General features: G+C 38.4%; 2 protein-coding genes across 3 annotated transcripts; one reads left to right on the forward strand and one right to left on the reverse strand.

Moving 5' to 3' along the window:
• The first annotated feature begins 163 nt into the window (after nt 1-163).
• Nucleotides 164-2,035, forward strand: LOC147280703 (Pentatricopeptide repeat (PPR) superfamily protein). The gene has a single exon (XM_086246685.1). The coding sequence runs from the start codon at nt 175-177 to the stop codon at nt 1,600-1,602; it is 1,428 nt and encodes a 475-aa protein (XP_086102811.1). The 5' UTR covers nt 164-174; the 3' UTR covers nt 1,603-2,035.
• Nucleotides 2,036-2,306: 271 nt separating this feature from the next.
• Nucleotides 2,307-11,938, reverse strand: SEC (Tetratricopeptide repeat (TPR)-like superfamily protein). 2 transcript variants are annotated; one of them, XR_015122833.1, is made up of 29 exons: nt 11,624-11,938; nt 11,173-11,318; nt 10,956-11,054; nt 10,800-10,850; nt 10,410-10,526; nt 10,214-10,270; nt 9,564-9,683; nt 9,240-9,302; nt 9,066-9,144; nt 8,308-8,417; nt 8,154-8,207; nt 7,985-8,052; nt 7,789-7,891; nt 7,135-7,337; nt 6,376-6,472; nt 6,068-6,139; nt 5,851-5,927; nt 5,644-5,760; nt 5,436-5,520; nt 5,184-5,351; nt 4,808-4,918; nt 4,640-4,726; nt 4,372-4,499; nt 4,167-4,249; nt 3,875-3,980; nt 3,619-3,765; nt 3,033-3,153; nt 2,701-2,890; nt 2,307-2,543 (listed from the first exon to the last, which is right to left on the reverse strand). XR_015122833.1 is itself a non-coding variant. In XM_086246684.1 (28 exons), exons 1-28 carry the CDS (start codon nt 11,775-11,777, stop codon nt 2,777-2,779), a joined length of 2,937 nt encoding a protein of 978 aa, XP_086102810.1. In that variant the 5' UTR covers nt 11,778-11,938; the 3' UTR covers nt 2,545-2,776. The 2 variants fall into 2 exon arrangements, 1 of the variants encoding a protein (XP_086102810.1); XM_086246684.1 differs by lacking the exon at nt 2,307-2,543 and having other exon boundaries at nt 2,545-2,890.
• Between the last annotated feature and the right edge of the window lie 483 nt (nt 11,939-12,421).

Consider the following 12,421-nt stretch of genomic DNA (forward strand, 5'->3'; position numbering starts at 1 on the left):
AAGACAAGTACGACGTCGTTCTTATTGTACCTTGTTTGTTCAGCCCGAAAAAGAAAAGACTGGGCTGGTTCAACTTCACATGCGGCCCAAAAAAGGCCCAAATAAGAACCTGTAGTAAGCAGATTACAAGTGGCTCGCTCAACAGCTTAGCTCTAATGACAAAAGAAAACAAAAATGCTTGGTTCCACCAAAAACTCCCTTCGCCACTTTCTCCACCGAATCACCACCACAAACATTAACACAAACACCTTCGAACCCCAAATCATCCATCTCCTCCTCCGCCACGTCACCACCCTCGATGTTTCCGAGAACCCTCATCATCCCCTATCCGGCGTCGTTCCGACCAAGGACGACTACTTCTCAGCCATCCACCATATCTCCAACATTGTTCGGCGCGACCACTACATGGAACGCACACTCAACAAGCTACGCATCGCCGTCAACTCAGACCTCGTCTACCGAGTCCTCCGCGCCTGCTCGGCCTCAGGCACCGAGGCACTCCGATTCTTCAACTGGGCTCGGACCCACCACCCCACCTACAACCCCACCACCTTGGAACTCGAAGAGCTCGTCAAGACCCTCGCTCGCTCCAAAAAGTACGAGTCCATGTGGAAGCTCCTCCATTCTATGCAGACCCATCACGGTTTGACGCTCTCCCAAGACACCCTTTGCTTCATAATCCAAGAATATGGCAAGCACGGCCTTGTGGACCAGGCCGTTGAGCTTTTCAACCGAGCCCCCAAGAGCTTTCGGTGCTTGCAAACCGTGGAGGTACACAATGCTTTGCTCTTTTCGCTTTGCCAAGTTAAGCTTTTTCATGGTGCTTATGCGTTGGTGAGAAGGATGATACGAAAAGGGCTTGTCCCTGATAAAAGGACTTATTCAATTTTGGTCAATGCTTGGTGCTCGAATGGGAAAATGAGGGAGGCCAAGTTGTGCTTGGAGGAAATGAGCAGCAAAGGGTTTAATCCGCCGAATCGAGGCCGTGACCTTCTGGTTGAAGGGTTGCTGAATGCAGGTTACATTGAGGCTGCAAAGGATATGGTAAGGAAAATGGTTAAACAAGGCTCTGCACCTGATGTTTCTACTTTTAATTCATTGATAGAAGCTATTTGTAAATGTGGGGAGGTTGAGTTTATCATTGATCTTTATTGGGAAGCCACTCGATTGGGGCTTTGTCCTGATATCAATACTTACAAGGTGTTGATACCGGCAGTTTCAAAGGTGGGTCGGATGGACGACGCGTTTAGGCTTCTGCAGAATTCGATTGAGGACGGGCATAAGCCATTTCCGAGCTTGTATGCCCCTATAATTAAGGGGATGTGTAGGAGGGGTCAGTTTGATGATGCATTTTGTTTCTTCAGTGAGATGAAGATTAAGGGGCATCCCCCAAACCGGCCGGTGTATACCATGTTGATAACTATGTCCGGACGAGGAGGTCGGTTTGTGGAGGCTGCTAATTACTTGGTGGAGATGACTGAGATGGGGTTGATGCCAATTTCCCGGTGCTTTGATTTGGTTACTGATGGATTGAAGAATTGTGGAAAGCATGACCTGGCTAAGAGGATTGAGCAATTGGAAGTTTCTCTCAGAGGCACATGATGCTTCAATGAGTGTTGAACGATACAGTTTTTTACCGTTGGAAGGATGACTAAGGAAAGGTGGGTAAGGAAGAAATGATGCTCTCATTGTTCAATATGATTGCTTTATATGCTCTAAAGGAGTATTTTGTGCTGCTCTGGTAACACTACTGCAAAGATTTAAACTAGTCATAAAACTTATGGGAGGCTTGACCTACTTTGTAAAGAAGATGGAACAGTTGGAAGCATTTCTTCAAACGGGTGTTTGATGAAGCTATTAGCATTAAGCCTTCTTTCAAAGATTTACTATTTTTTTTACCCAAAAAAAAAAATATATATATATATATACAATTTGCTACCCACAGAACTCTTCTTTATGGTTCAAAGAGGTTTTATAAGATCAGAGCCTCTGCGCATGAAACTTGATTTAATGTTTGCCAAAGTATGGAGCAAACAAGCGGGGACTATCACTTGTGAGGATGAGAATGTGTTGGCAGAACACAACACTTTTGTGGTTTAAATGTTCATAATCAATCTTTGAACATAATATTATTTTTCCACCAACCGCTATCAACACTAAGCATAAATTCCATAAATATGTTTTAACCAGGCAAGTGACATAGACTCCGTCCAGCTTTAGCATTGACCCAGAATCAGATTGATAGCTTTCTTGGAGAAAATGACGGAAAAATACATGGTATCATAATTACGGTAGAACAGTAAATGCCAACAAAAAACTAAGGGCATAAAAAACAGATGGAATCAATACATTAACGAAATGATACAACGATAAATGCCAAACACCCACATTCCTTGGTTATGCTATTCATTATTTTAATGATCTAGCACAATCAATACTGAGGTATAACATGGACTGCTTAATTTACCCATTATAATTCTATTGGAAGACGCGATGCTGCGAGACAAGGACCAGAACGAGAAAAGCTAGATCCACAGGAGAATCTGCAAGAATTTCGGACAAATATCTTCATTATTCAAGAGTCGTACAAAATCACAAGATTACATAATATACCTATGGAATTCTAGGGGTACTGCATTGTCAACCAAATATTTCATTCAATTTGAAACAGGTTAAAAGATTATCATTTTGGTAACTTACGAATTCCCTAATCCATAGAAGTAACCTATTTTGTTTCTCTCCTATTTTATCTACAATCCCGTCTAATTTCTCTCCTCTATCTATCATAGGGAAACTCCAAATCATTCTCTGCCACTCTGAAATGCTGGGGCCGCTGGCCTGAGCAATGCAGATTCCACATTTTGAAGTAAGCCCTTTCTAGATTCCTCACCTGCAACAAGTCATTTTAAAAGCTTACTAACAGTTTTTTTCGCATAGAAATGAAATAACAGTCTAAAGGTACGAATTCTTTAAATGCACAAAGCATGTTGTTTCAAACGGATAAACAATTTGAAAATACAATTTGAACGCACCCAACGTGCAGTGTCAAAGAGAGGACAAGTTAACCGGGCTGCCTTCAGTTTGTTGGCAAGAGCATGGAGCTTTGGGCGATTCAATGCCAAAGATACTGCCTTCTCTTCATACTCTTTCATACTATAAGAAATTAAAACAGGGAAACAAAGTTACAATAAACTCATACCACAAATATGTTGAAGAAAGAAAAGTCTGGTGAAAACACATAAAACAGCAACCTTGAAACAAGCATTGTACAAAGTAATAGGGCTGGGTGAATACGAGGGTTAATACACGAGAACATCATTTATAGATTATAGAACATATAGAGAAAATCGAGAATGAGTGAAGGCTAATGCATCACTTTACATTGAAATAACTAAAAACATTTCCAAGAGAGCCCACTACGGAAACCAACACGTCAAGACCCCTACACCCCAAGCATGTGACCTTTCCATGTTTGAACAACTATGGGATTGTACTGAAAATTTACGAGCATAGAAAGTAAAAAGCATATTCCACCACATCTGTGTTGGCATTCATTTTAGTGAAGGTTACCTTTGCAAGACTGTCAATGTGCTTTATATAGATAACTGAAAGACGTACCTACTAACAATCATCTCCTCACCCAGTCCAGTGGCGAGACACAGTGATCCAGCAACCCTGGTAGCCATCTTTTCAAGGGGAAGGGTCACCATTGGCAAACCTGCCCATAGGATATCCGTGCCTGTAGTATGTGCATTGCATAGAGGCCTAAAAATGAAAAATCCAACAATCAATATTCAAGACCCAGGCACCTATGTGGTACGCAATGAAAAAGAAAGCCTTGGGATTTTGTATGAATCAAGGACAAGAAGATTACGTGTCAAGGAATAGATCTGCTAAAGCACTGCGCCTGATATGTTCGCCTTTCATAGCAACATCTGTGAAAATTATTTGGTCTGCCTGCACCCCTTGAGCAACAGCATCTGAAACAGTCCATTAATTAACAAAAATATCAAAACGCGGGTATTGATAAATGGTTTTTATTTCAGATTAAAAGGCCCAAGGATTTCTTTTTTCTTTTATTAGGAAGGGGTATCTGGAAAACATAGAGTGCCGCAAGAAAGATGTTATTAAAAATTCCTTATAAATTAGTAAAGCATTCCACATACATTCCTGAAGTCTCATTTCGCCTGCAGCTGGGAATCTGAGGAGCCAGAGTGCACTGTTTGGTACACGTTTAAGAATATTGCACCTAGAAAGAATAGAGTAATTGGTGAGATGCCAAATTGTGTAGCATTGCACTTATAGATTTAGTTTTTCTTTTTGGTAGGAATTTCACATTTGCATAAGAACTAAGGACCATCTTGATATTACCAAGTATTAAATATTTCAGGATCCATTTTGTACAACTGATTGAAGCATGCAAATATAAATTTATCCTCAGGGAGACCATAATCAGATCGCTTGTGCCTACAGTGCAGATCCAACACATCCTGATTTTTCTGAGCAACATAAATAAGTAATTCAGGTGTCAGATAGGGCACACAAGTAATTCAGGTGTAAGTAATTCAGATATGCTCAAATTAAATATATAGCAAAAAAGATTAGAGAGTTCTCTATAATTACTTCTTAAACTAAATACCTGCTTATAATCATTCACAAAGTAGCAATGCGGGAGATGAACAAGCTTCTCAGAGTAAATATGTGAAAAGCGTAAAGGTGAAACAAACTGAAAGCAAAGACACAGCACATCAGACAAATATAGCCAAAAAAATTAAGCTATCTTAGACAAAAATGGCTCAACTCCGACCTCATCAGTGACCAAGTAATCAATGTAATTTGCCCCTGTGGTCCCAGGGAACCCCATGTATGAAACCTGAATAGGTGCAGGCTGCATAGCAAATATTTCATTTCTTGCCCCCTGCATGATTAATGTGCCATGAGGTCAGTCCAACAAGTAACAATAGATATAGGTTGCAAATTAGATAATCAGAAGCTGAGTGAAGAGAAAACCTGACTTAAACTAATTAATCTAATAATACACCCCCCACATAATAGAGCCAAAAAAATTGGAAAAGGCTCCCCATAAATAGGTATATTTTCTAGGTCCACATGTTTCTTACAACAAGCATGTCATCAAAGAAGATTTAAGGGATATAAATAAAAAATCATCATAGGAACTATACCTTTGTATAACCATTAAGGTTAATTAAGATCTGTATCTTATCCTCATTGATCAATTTGGCAATCATATCTGATGACATGGATGAGACATCCACGAAGTGCTCCGCTTCAGACTGGATACGCTGTCTCCACTCCGTTCCATCATTTGGACTCAAGGCATAACAGAAAACCTATATAAAAATTCTTAGTCATACAGATTACTAACACAGATCTGAAAGCTGTACAGTCAAAACAAAGAGTATAATATTACAAACCTCAACATTTTCCTTATTGTGCATCCCAAAAACAGATCCCATAAGATGTGACAAGGGGTGATTACCAAAGTCACTGCTTACATATCTGCAAATCAAGAAAGATAAGAGTTAAAAATTTGTAGAGGCATGACAAAAAAATAAACAAAAAAATAGACAAAAAAATAAACAAAAAAAAAAAGTGCTGTAAGCTTATTCTCACAATACATACCCAACCCTGAGTCTCTCATGCCCACCATTACGCTTTATGGGAATTAGAGCAGGATGGTTAAAGGCAGGAAGTCCAAATCGGGATGCAATTATGGAGCAGTGTGCAGCATATTTACGACTGCAAAAGAGTAGACAAAAGTGTGAATAAGGAGAAATAGTTTATCTCTACTGGATACATCATATTTACAGTTGCTAATATGACTCATACCTAATTTCAAGTGCAAGCATTGGATCAATAGGGTATGCTATTGCATGGAAAGGTTGCACACTAGGTAGAAGAGACATCTGAAATCAGAAGAAAGTGGCATTCAAGTAAATCTGGGCAAAGTTGTACAGTGATGATAAAGATAGAGCAACAGAAATATACTATAGAAAGACGAACACTCAATATTAGAAAATTATAATCATGACTTATAAAAACTGACATTAATCTGCCTTCTGATAATCCCTTCAACTTCAGCAAACATTTTATCACGATCCTCCCAACTGCATACACACTGGAATATACAATGAAATTGAATCAATTTACATGGGAGGGGATAACAATTTCAATATCATAGCAACTAACACAAGGCATTTATGTAGTACAATCTATGCATAAGATGCAGTAAAACTAAAAGGGAATATCATGTGCCACTTCTATTTGTGCAGTCTAAATCAGCCAACATAAAACAAGCATGTGATGTGAAGTAAAAGGGTACCATGCACCACTGATACTGGAATCAGAAGATACCTGCAACGTATGCAAAAGATTACAAGTTGCCTCTGGAAAGTCTGGTCGAAGAATCAACGCCTCTTTATAGCTCTTAATAGCAGCATCCACATGTCCACTGTGCCGCATATGAGTTACAGAAATCTTAGTTCCAAGAAAATAACAATGAAATAGCGGTTTTTCACATCCCTCCAATGCATCAAACTTCCTTTACCAAAATGAAAGTTTATTCAGGAACTTCATTCCTATTTGACCTTTTTAATTAAATTAACGGGATTTTGTTCTGGGTGTTATTGAAATTTGCAATCTCATTGTGAGGAGTACAGTGTTCTTTGGGATGACACAAATTCCTTAAATGATTTAGAGTTAATGCTTCACCTGAATAAACTTTCAATAGGGTGATCAAACTGTGCCCAGTTGCAGTATGTTGGGCCCCTAAAGGTGAAGCATTAACTCTAAAATCATTTAAGGAATTTGCGTCATACCAAAGAGCATTGTACTCCTCACAATGGGATTGCAAATTTCAATAACACCCAGAACAAAATCCTATTGATTTAATTAAAAAGGTCAAAATAAGAATGAAATTCCTGAATAAACTTTCAATTTGTGTTGGGGTGATCAGACTGTGCCCAGATGCTGAGATGATCCAATTTCTTTCCACCCATCCAAGAGTAAGACCATTGAAATCCCAAAGAGCCTCGAAAATTTCATGCTTTATCTAGGCAACTAAACAGTAAACACGAAAAAGAGTACTGACAGTGAAAACAGGAATAAACATACCTATCCTTGTAGGCTGAAGCCAAGTTTGCATGAGCTTCGGCCATATTTGGCCGAATAGTTATTGCACGTAGGTAGTCCTGAATTGCTTCACTAACTCTACCAATCTCTTTGTAGGTGTTGCCCCTATTGACAAGCCCATCAGCTGCCAAGGGATCGATGCGAAGAACCTCATTGTAGCAAGAAATAGCATCTGCATAATTTCCCTGCGAGCAAAGCAAGAATAACACAGATTAGAACATCCAGGAGATTAAAAAAAACAGCAATTCAACTAAAGTTCTAAAAGGACCACAACTGGACTTTTGTGCTCATATACTTCTTATTGTCACTCGGCTCTATATTCTTTCTAAAAATCACTTCTTCTAGGTTCATTCCAAATCTATCTCGTAGTCTCTTTTCAGATGAAATTTCAATTTTCACTTTCGGAGTTAACCCTGTCTTGTTAGAGTTTCAACGTATATGGTTACCAAATTGGAGTATGGACTCCTCCCCCCTCCCCCCAACCCCCGCCCCCAAAAAGAAAAAGAAAAATAAAATGAACTACCATACTCATATTGTTTTTTTAAGGTTACACTCACACACCCCATGGGGGGAAAAATTTCTAGATTCGACATAAGAATGGAAAACCATGCATATATACAACTAAGCAACCGATACCTGTTGTTTATAGATAATGGCAAGATTATTAAAAGGGGCAGACAACCCAGTTGTTACAGTCAACGTGGCCTTATAATATGAAGCAGCAGCAGCCACCATGTTCCTGTGAATACAGTGCCATTGATAGTTAAAATCCCCGGCAGAACAAGTTATCTCAAAAGTAATGAAGACTCATAAGTACTTCATGATCACATACCATTCCATATATATGTTCCCAAGGTTGGTAAGTGCTTGTGGATGGTTAGGTTGTAAAGTAAGGCATTGCTGCATGCAGTCACATAAAAGGTTTAAGTAAAATTGAGGAGACATTTGCAACAATCAATGAGCACTTTCAAACAAAACCGAACACAGCAAGATGAACCTACATTGTAGCATTGAATTGCTTCATCCACTCTGCCAATGTCTTTCAGAGCATTACCCTTCAAGTGGTGGAAAAAGTTAAAAGAAAATTCAAGTCAGTGGAAATTGCAAATGCAAACTAAAGAACCTCAAACAACATCTGGAATCATGAGAACCAACCAAATTATTATAAGCCTCTAAAAATCTTGGATCACAAGTAATGGCTTGCTTATAATGAAGGATTGCCAAATCCAGTTGACCTTGCTCATAATACGTACTAGCCAAATTACCTGCACAATACAGTTCAACTTGCAGTCAAAGAAAGACATGCTACTATCGTATTATGAATAGCTGAAAAGAGGGCTCTGCCAAAAGTACTACAAAGTACAGGTTGCAAATACTTGTCACACACTCAGGTAAGCCTATTAGAATAATCAGATGAGTAGCCATCAGCTGACTCATCCAAGTGTAGTAACTGTTTTGCGACAATATTTTGCTTTCCAGTTAACAGAAATATACTTAGTTATAATGCCATTACAAGTTGCAAATATTTCTCACATACTGAGGTGAGCCTATTAAAGTAGTAAGTTGAGACTAGAAAGTAGCCATCAACTGACTCATCCATGTGTAATAATTTTTTGTAATATTTTTCTTTCTGATTAATATAAATATATTTCGAAGTTATAATGCCAAATCACAAAGATAATAGGTCAAGATTAACTAGGTAACAGGCTTCAATCTAGATCAGACATGAAACATGGGATATGAACATAAAGAAATGCACATTAACAATTCGCATCACCATAATACAAGGGAAATAATATAAATAAATAAAAATTTCCACTAAAAGACCAGTAACACAGTAATTTAAAAATCAATTTTTAGGCATAATGCAAAACTGATTCTGAACAGTTGGGACATGGTATATTAAAACTCACCAAAAGCCATTGCATAGTTAGGTCTTGTCTGGAGAGCACGCTGATAGCACATAATTGCATCTTGGGGCATTCCCAAAGCCTGGAAAAGGCAAAAGAAAGATCTTGTTTTTCTCCAATACAAGTCCAGCCACTTGCACCTACCGAACCTTACTGGCATAAGGCATGACAGCTTACCTTATAAACATTCCCAAGGTTGAGATAAGCATCCGGAAAAGCAGGCTTGAGTTTCACAGCCTCCTGAGATTGAAAGTTTCCAGAAGATGAGATTCAACAAAATTTCTCAGTGAATAGCTAGAGACTACAAATAAATCACATCACATTAACTAAACAAGCACCAAATTCAATATAGCTTCGTATGATGACTGAAAAGCATTAATAAGCTAACGTGTAAGGACAAAATATGGATGTATGTATTGAGAGGAAAAGACCCAGTAACCCAAATTCCCAAGAAGACGAAAAATTAGATTAATTAAAAGTTGAAAACAGGTTCAAGAATACCTTATAATACTGAAGGGCTCTATTAAGATCACCAGACTCCATGAAAAGACCAGCAAGATTTGACCACGCAATAGCAAATGTTGGTTGTATACGTAGAGCCTCGAAGTAGCAACTGTATGCCTGCACAAAAGGTTAGATTCTGACTATTTGCAGTCTTGGGGATGGTAGTAACAACAAGACCAGCATCTGAGTCCTGGCTTGAGGATAACAACTTGATATCTGCTTGAACTGTGCTGAACTGTGAATTCACACAGTTCCACACATGAATTATTTCCATCAGTAACTTTACTGGAGAAGCATTATGAAAACTTAATATGGAATAGAATTGAGTCCTTCCAGCAGACTATTGAAGAAACCAGTACTTTTAAACTCCCCCCCCACCCCACACAGGCTGGGCAAGGGAAGAGTTTGCACCAGCAGAAAATTCATTAGAGCACTAACTCAGACATAAGTAACCAAAGTCTGTAAAGAATCATTTCCACTGTCATCAGAGCAGAAAGTGATACATCAGTATCATAAATCTAGCCAAAACTGTACAGGCAAACTCGGTACCCAGTCCTATATATCATAATCCAAATCTTAGCTGTCCACTATGTAATAAAGAGACTAAAAAACTAAACAAAGCAGTGTGTTCCCTTGTTAAGACTTACCTCTTGCACCAATCCCCGTGCTTTCATTAGATTCCCAAGATTGCTATGGGCATCAACCTGTATGACAAGTGACAGTTTAGAGTCAACTTGCAGATATTAAAACCAAAATACCGGAATACCGTGGACCCTTGGATCAGAGGAAGGAACCACCAGAACACCACATGGAAAGGTAAAAACAAACCAGATAGAATCCTACCAAAAGGGGATTTAGTGCAAGTGCCTGACGACAACATTGTGCTGCCTCCTCAAGCCTTCCTTTCCGCATGTATGCACTAGCTAAGTTTGACCATGCATCACAGAAATTGGGTCGAAGCTGCAGTCAAATGTAACAAAGATCAACAAACTACACAGAATTATGGGAAGACAAGGACATCTGTTTTGAAAAAGAATTCAAGAACTGAACCAGAATGACTTGGAACTTTAAAAAGACATCTAAAGGAACGCATTCAAGGACTAAACCGGAGTAAATTAAACTCTGAAATTCAAAAATTAACAAAAATAATAAGACATCCATTTTTATTCCCCTTTCTAAGAAAGTAGGGAAGCAGGAACAACTGAATCGGAAATAATATAAGTGTGTACAAACCTCAATGGCAACCAAATAGTAGCGAATCGCAAGGTCACTATTGCCTTTTTCCTGTGTTAAGAGAAAACAGCACTATTCTTAGGGAAATTGTTCAACGAACGCAGATAAAAGGGGTAATACTACTACTTGCAGGTAATTGTATATTCATCACTTTACCTTCCAAGCATTAGCCATGTTACCATAACACTCAGCAAAATGTGGCTCAATTCGAAGAGCTTCTTCATTTTTGGCAATACACATATCAAAGTCATGCAACTGACACGGAACAATGTGCATGCATAATATTAGTTGATTGCAGGTTCCCAACAAAACTAAATAAGTGAAAACCAACTAATGGCCAAAAAATTACAGTATAATGAATTAAAAAAAGAACCTGATAATAAATTGCACCCAGAAGAAGGAGATTATCAGTGCGAATCGGGTTTCTCTCATAAACAATATTGCTATGCTCTAGTGCCTCTTTATAGTTGCCGTTCTTGTACAACTGGTGAGCAAGAGTCAAATGTGCATCTTCATCAACTATATCATCAAATAATTCATCAGTTAGCCTCAACTATAAGAAAATTCAAAAGTTCCGCATCATGTAGCTCCCTCCATTCATATGTAATTATTTTTTTTGTATTGCAATAGATGAAAGCCCTAATTCTAAAATTTGGGAGCTAATAACATATAGCTAATCTGCTTTGCCATCATCATCCATAATTGAAAATTTATGACCGCTAGAATTTTCATCTATTGCAATACAAAAAAAATTAAAAAACAATTGAAGATATAATTACAATTTCCTTCAAAATTCCAAACAAAAATAAAAAAAAAATTGGGACCTTCATGAGCATCGTGAGGCTTGAAGGTCACCAAGCTGAGCGACGAGGGCTCAGGCTTAACCGCAAAGGACTCATCGCGGCCGACACCGAACTGAGCCCTAGACGCCCCAACCAGCTGGGGCTGCCGGACCTCGCCCTTGACCACCGTGATCATCGTGATCTCTCTCTCTCTCTCTCACCCCCCGATCACTCTCATCAAACTGCGATCGGAGTCGGATGGCCCACTATATATTTCTAGAGCTGTCTGCCTTCTTCCTTTTCTTTTTTTCTATTTTGTGATTGCGTTGTGAACTTGGGAACGGCTTCGGTTTTATTTTCAATTCCGAATCGGAACTACGCGGACAGAGAAAGGGATTTAAATAAAAGGTAAGAAGTGATGGCCAAAAAAATAAAAGGTAAGAAGTGGGGTTGAGGGTGAGGAGTGATCTGGGCCGTTAATGCGGACTGTGATTGGGAATTTCGGATTACAATGGATGTCGTATCGGTTAGGTTTGTAATTGCACGAGATTCGGTTACTTATTTGGACACGTAACTTTAGTTTGATCGACTACTTTGTGTATCCAAATATTTAAGTCTTTTTTTATTTAACTCTTCATTATGTATTTATTGTTTTTTGTAAGTAAAACCGTGTTTATTTTTTTTAGCATGTAGAATTTAAATTTTTTTGGTAAGAAAAAGTGTATTTATTTATTTATTTTTGGTAAGTAAAACTGTATTTATCTTCAATCAACCAATTGTCAAAAAAAAAATTGTAATGCTTGGGAAAAAGAAAAAGGATAACCTATACTTATTTAGAAT

This window comes from Dryas octopetala, chromosome 6, assembly GCF_963921425.1.
Source record: "Dryas octopetala chromosome 6, drDryOcto1.1, whole genome shotgun sequence".
Classification (NCBI taxonomy): Eukaryota; Viridiplantae; Streptophyta; class Magnoliopsida; order Rosales; family Rosaceae; genus Dryas; species Dryas octopetala.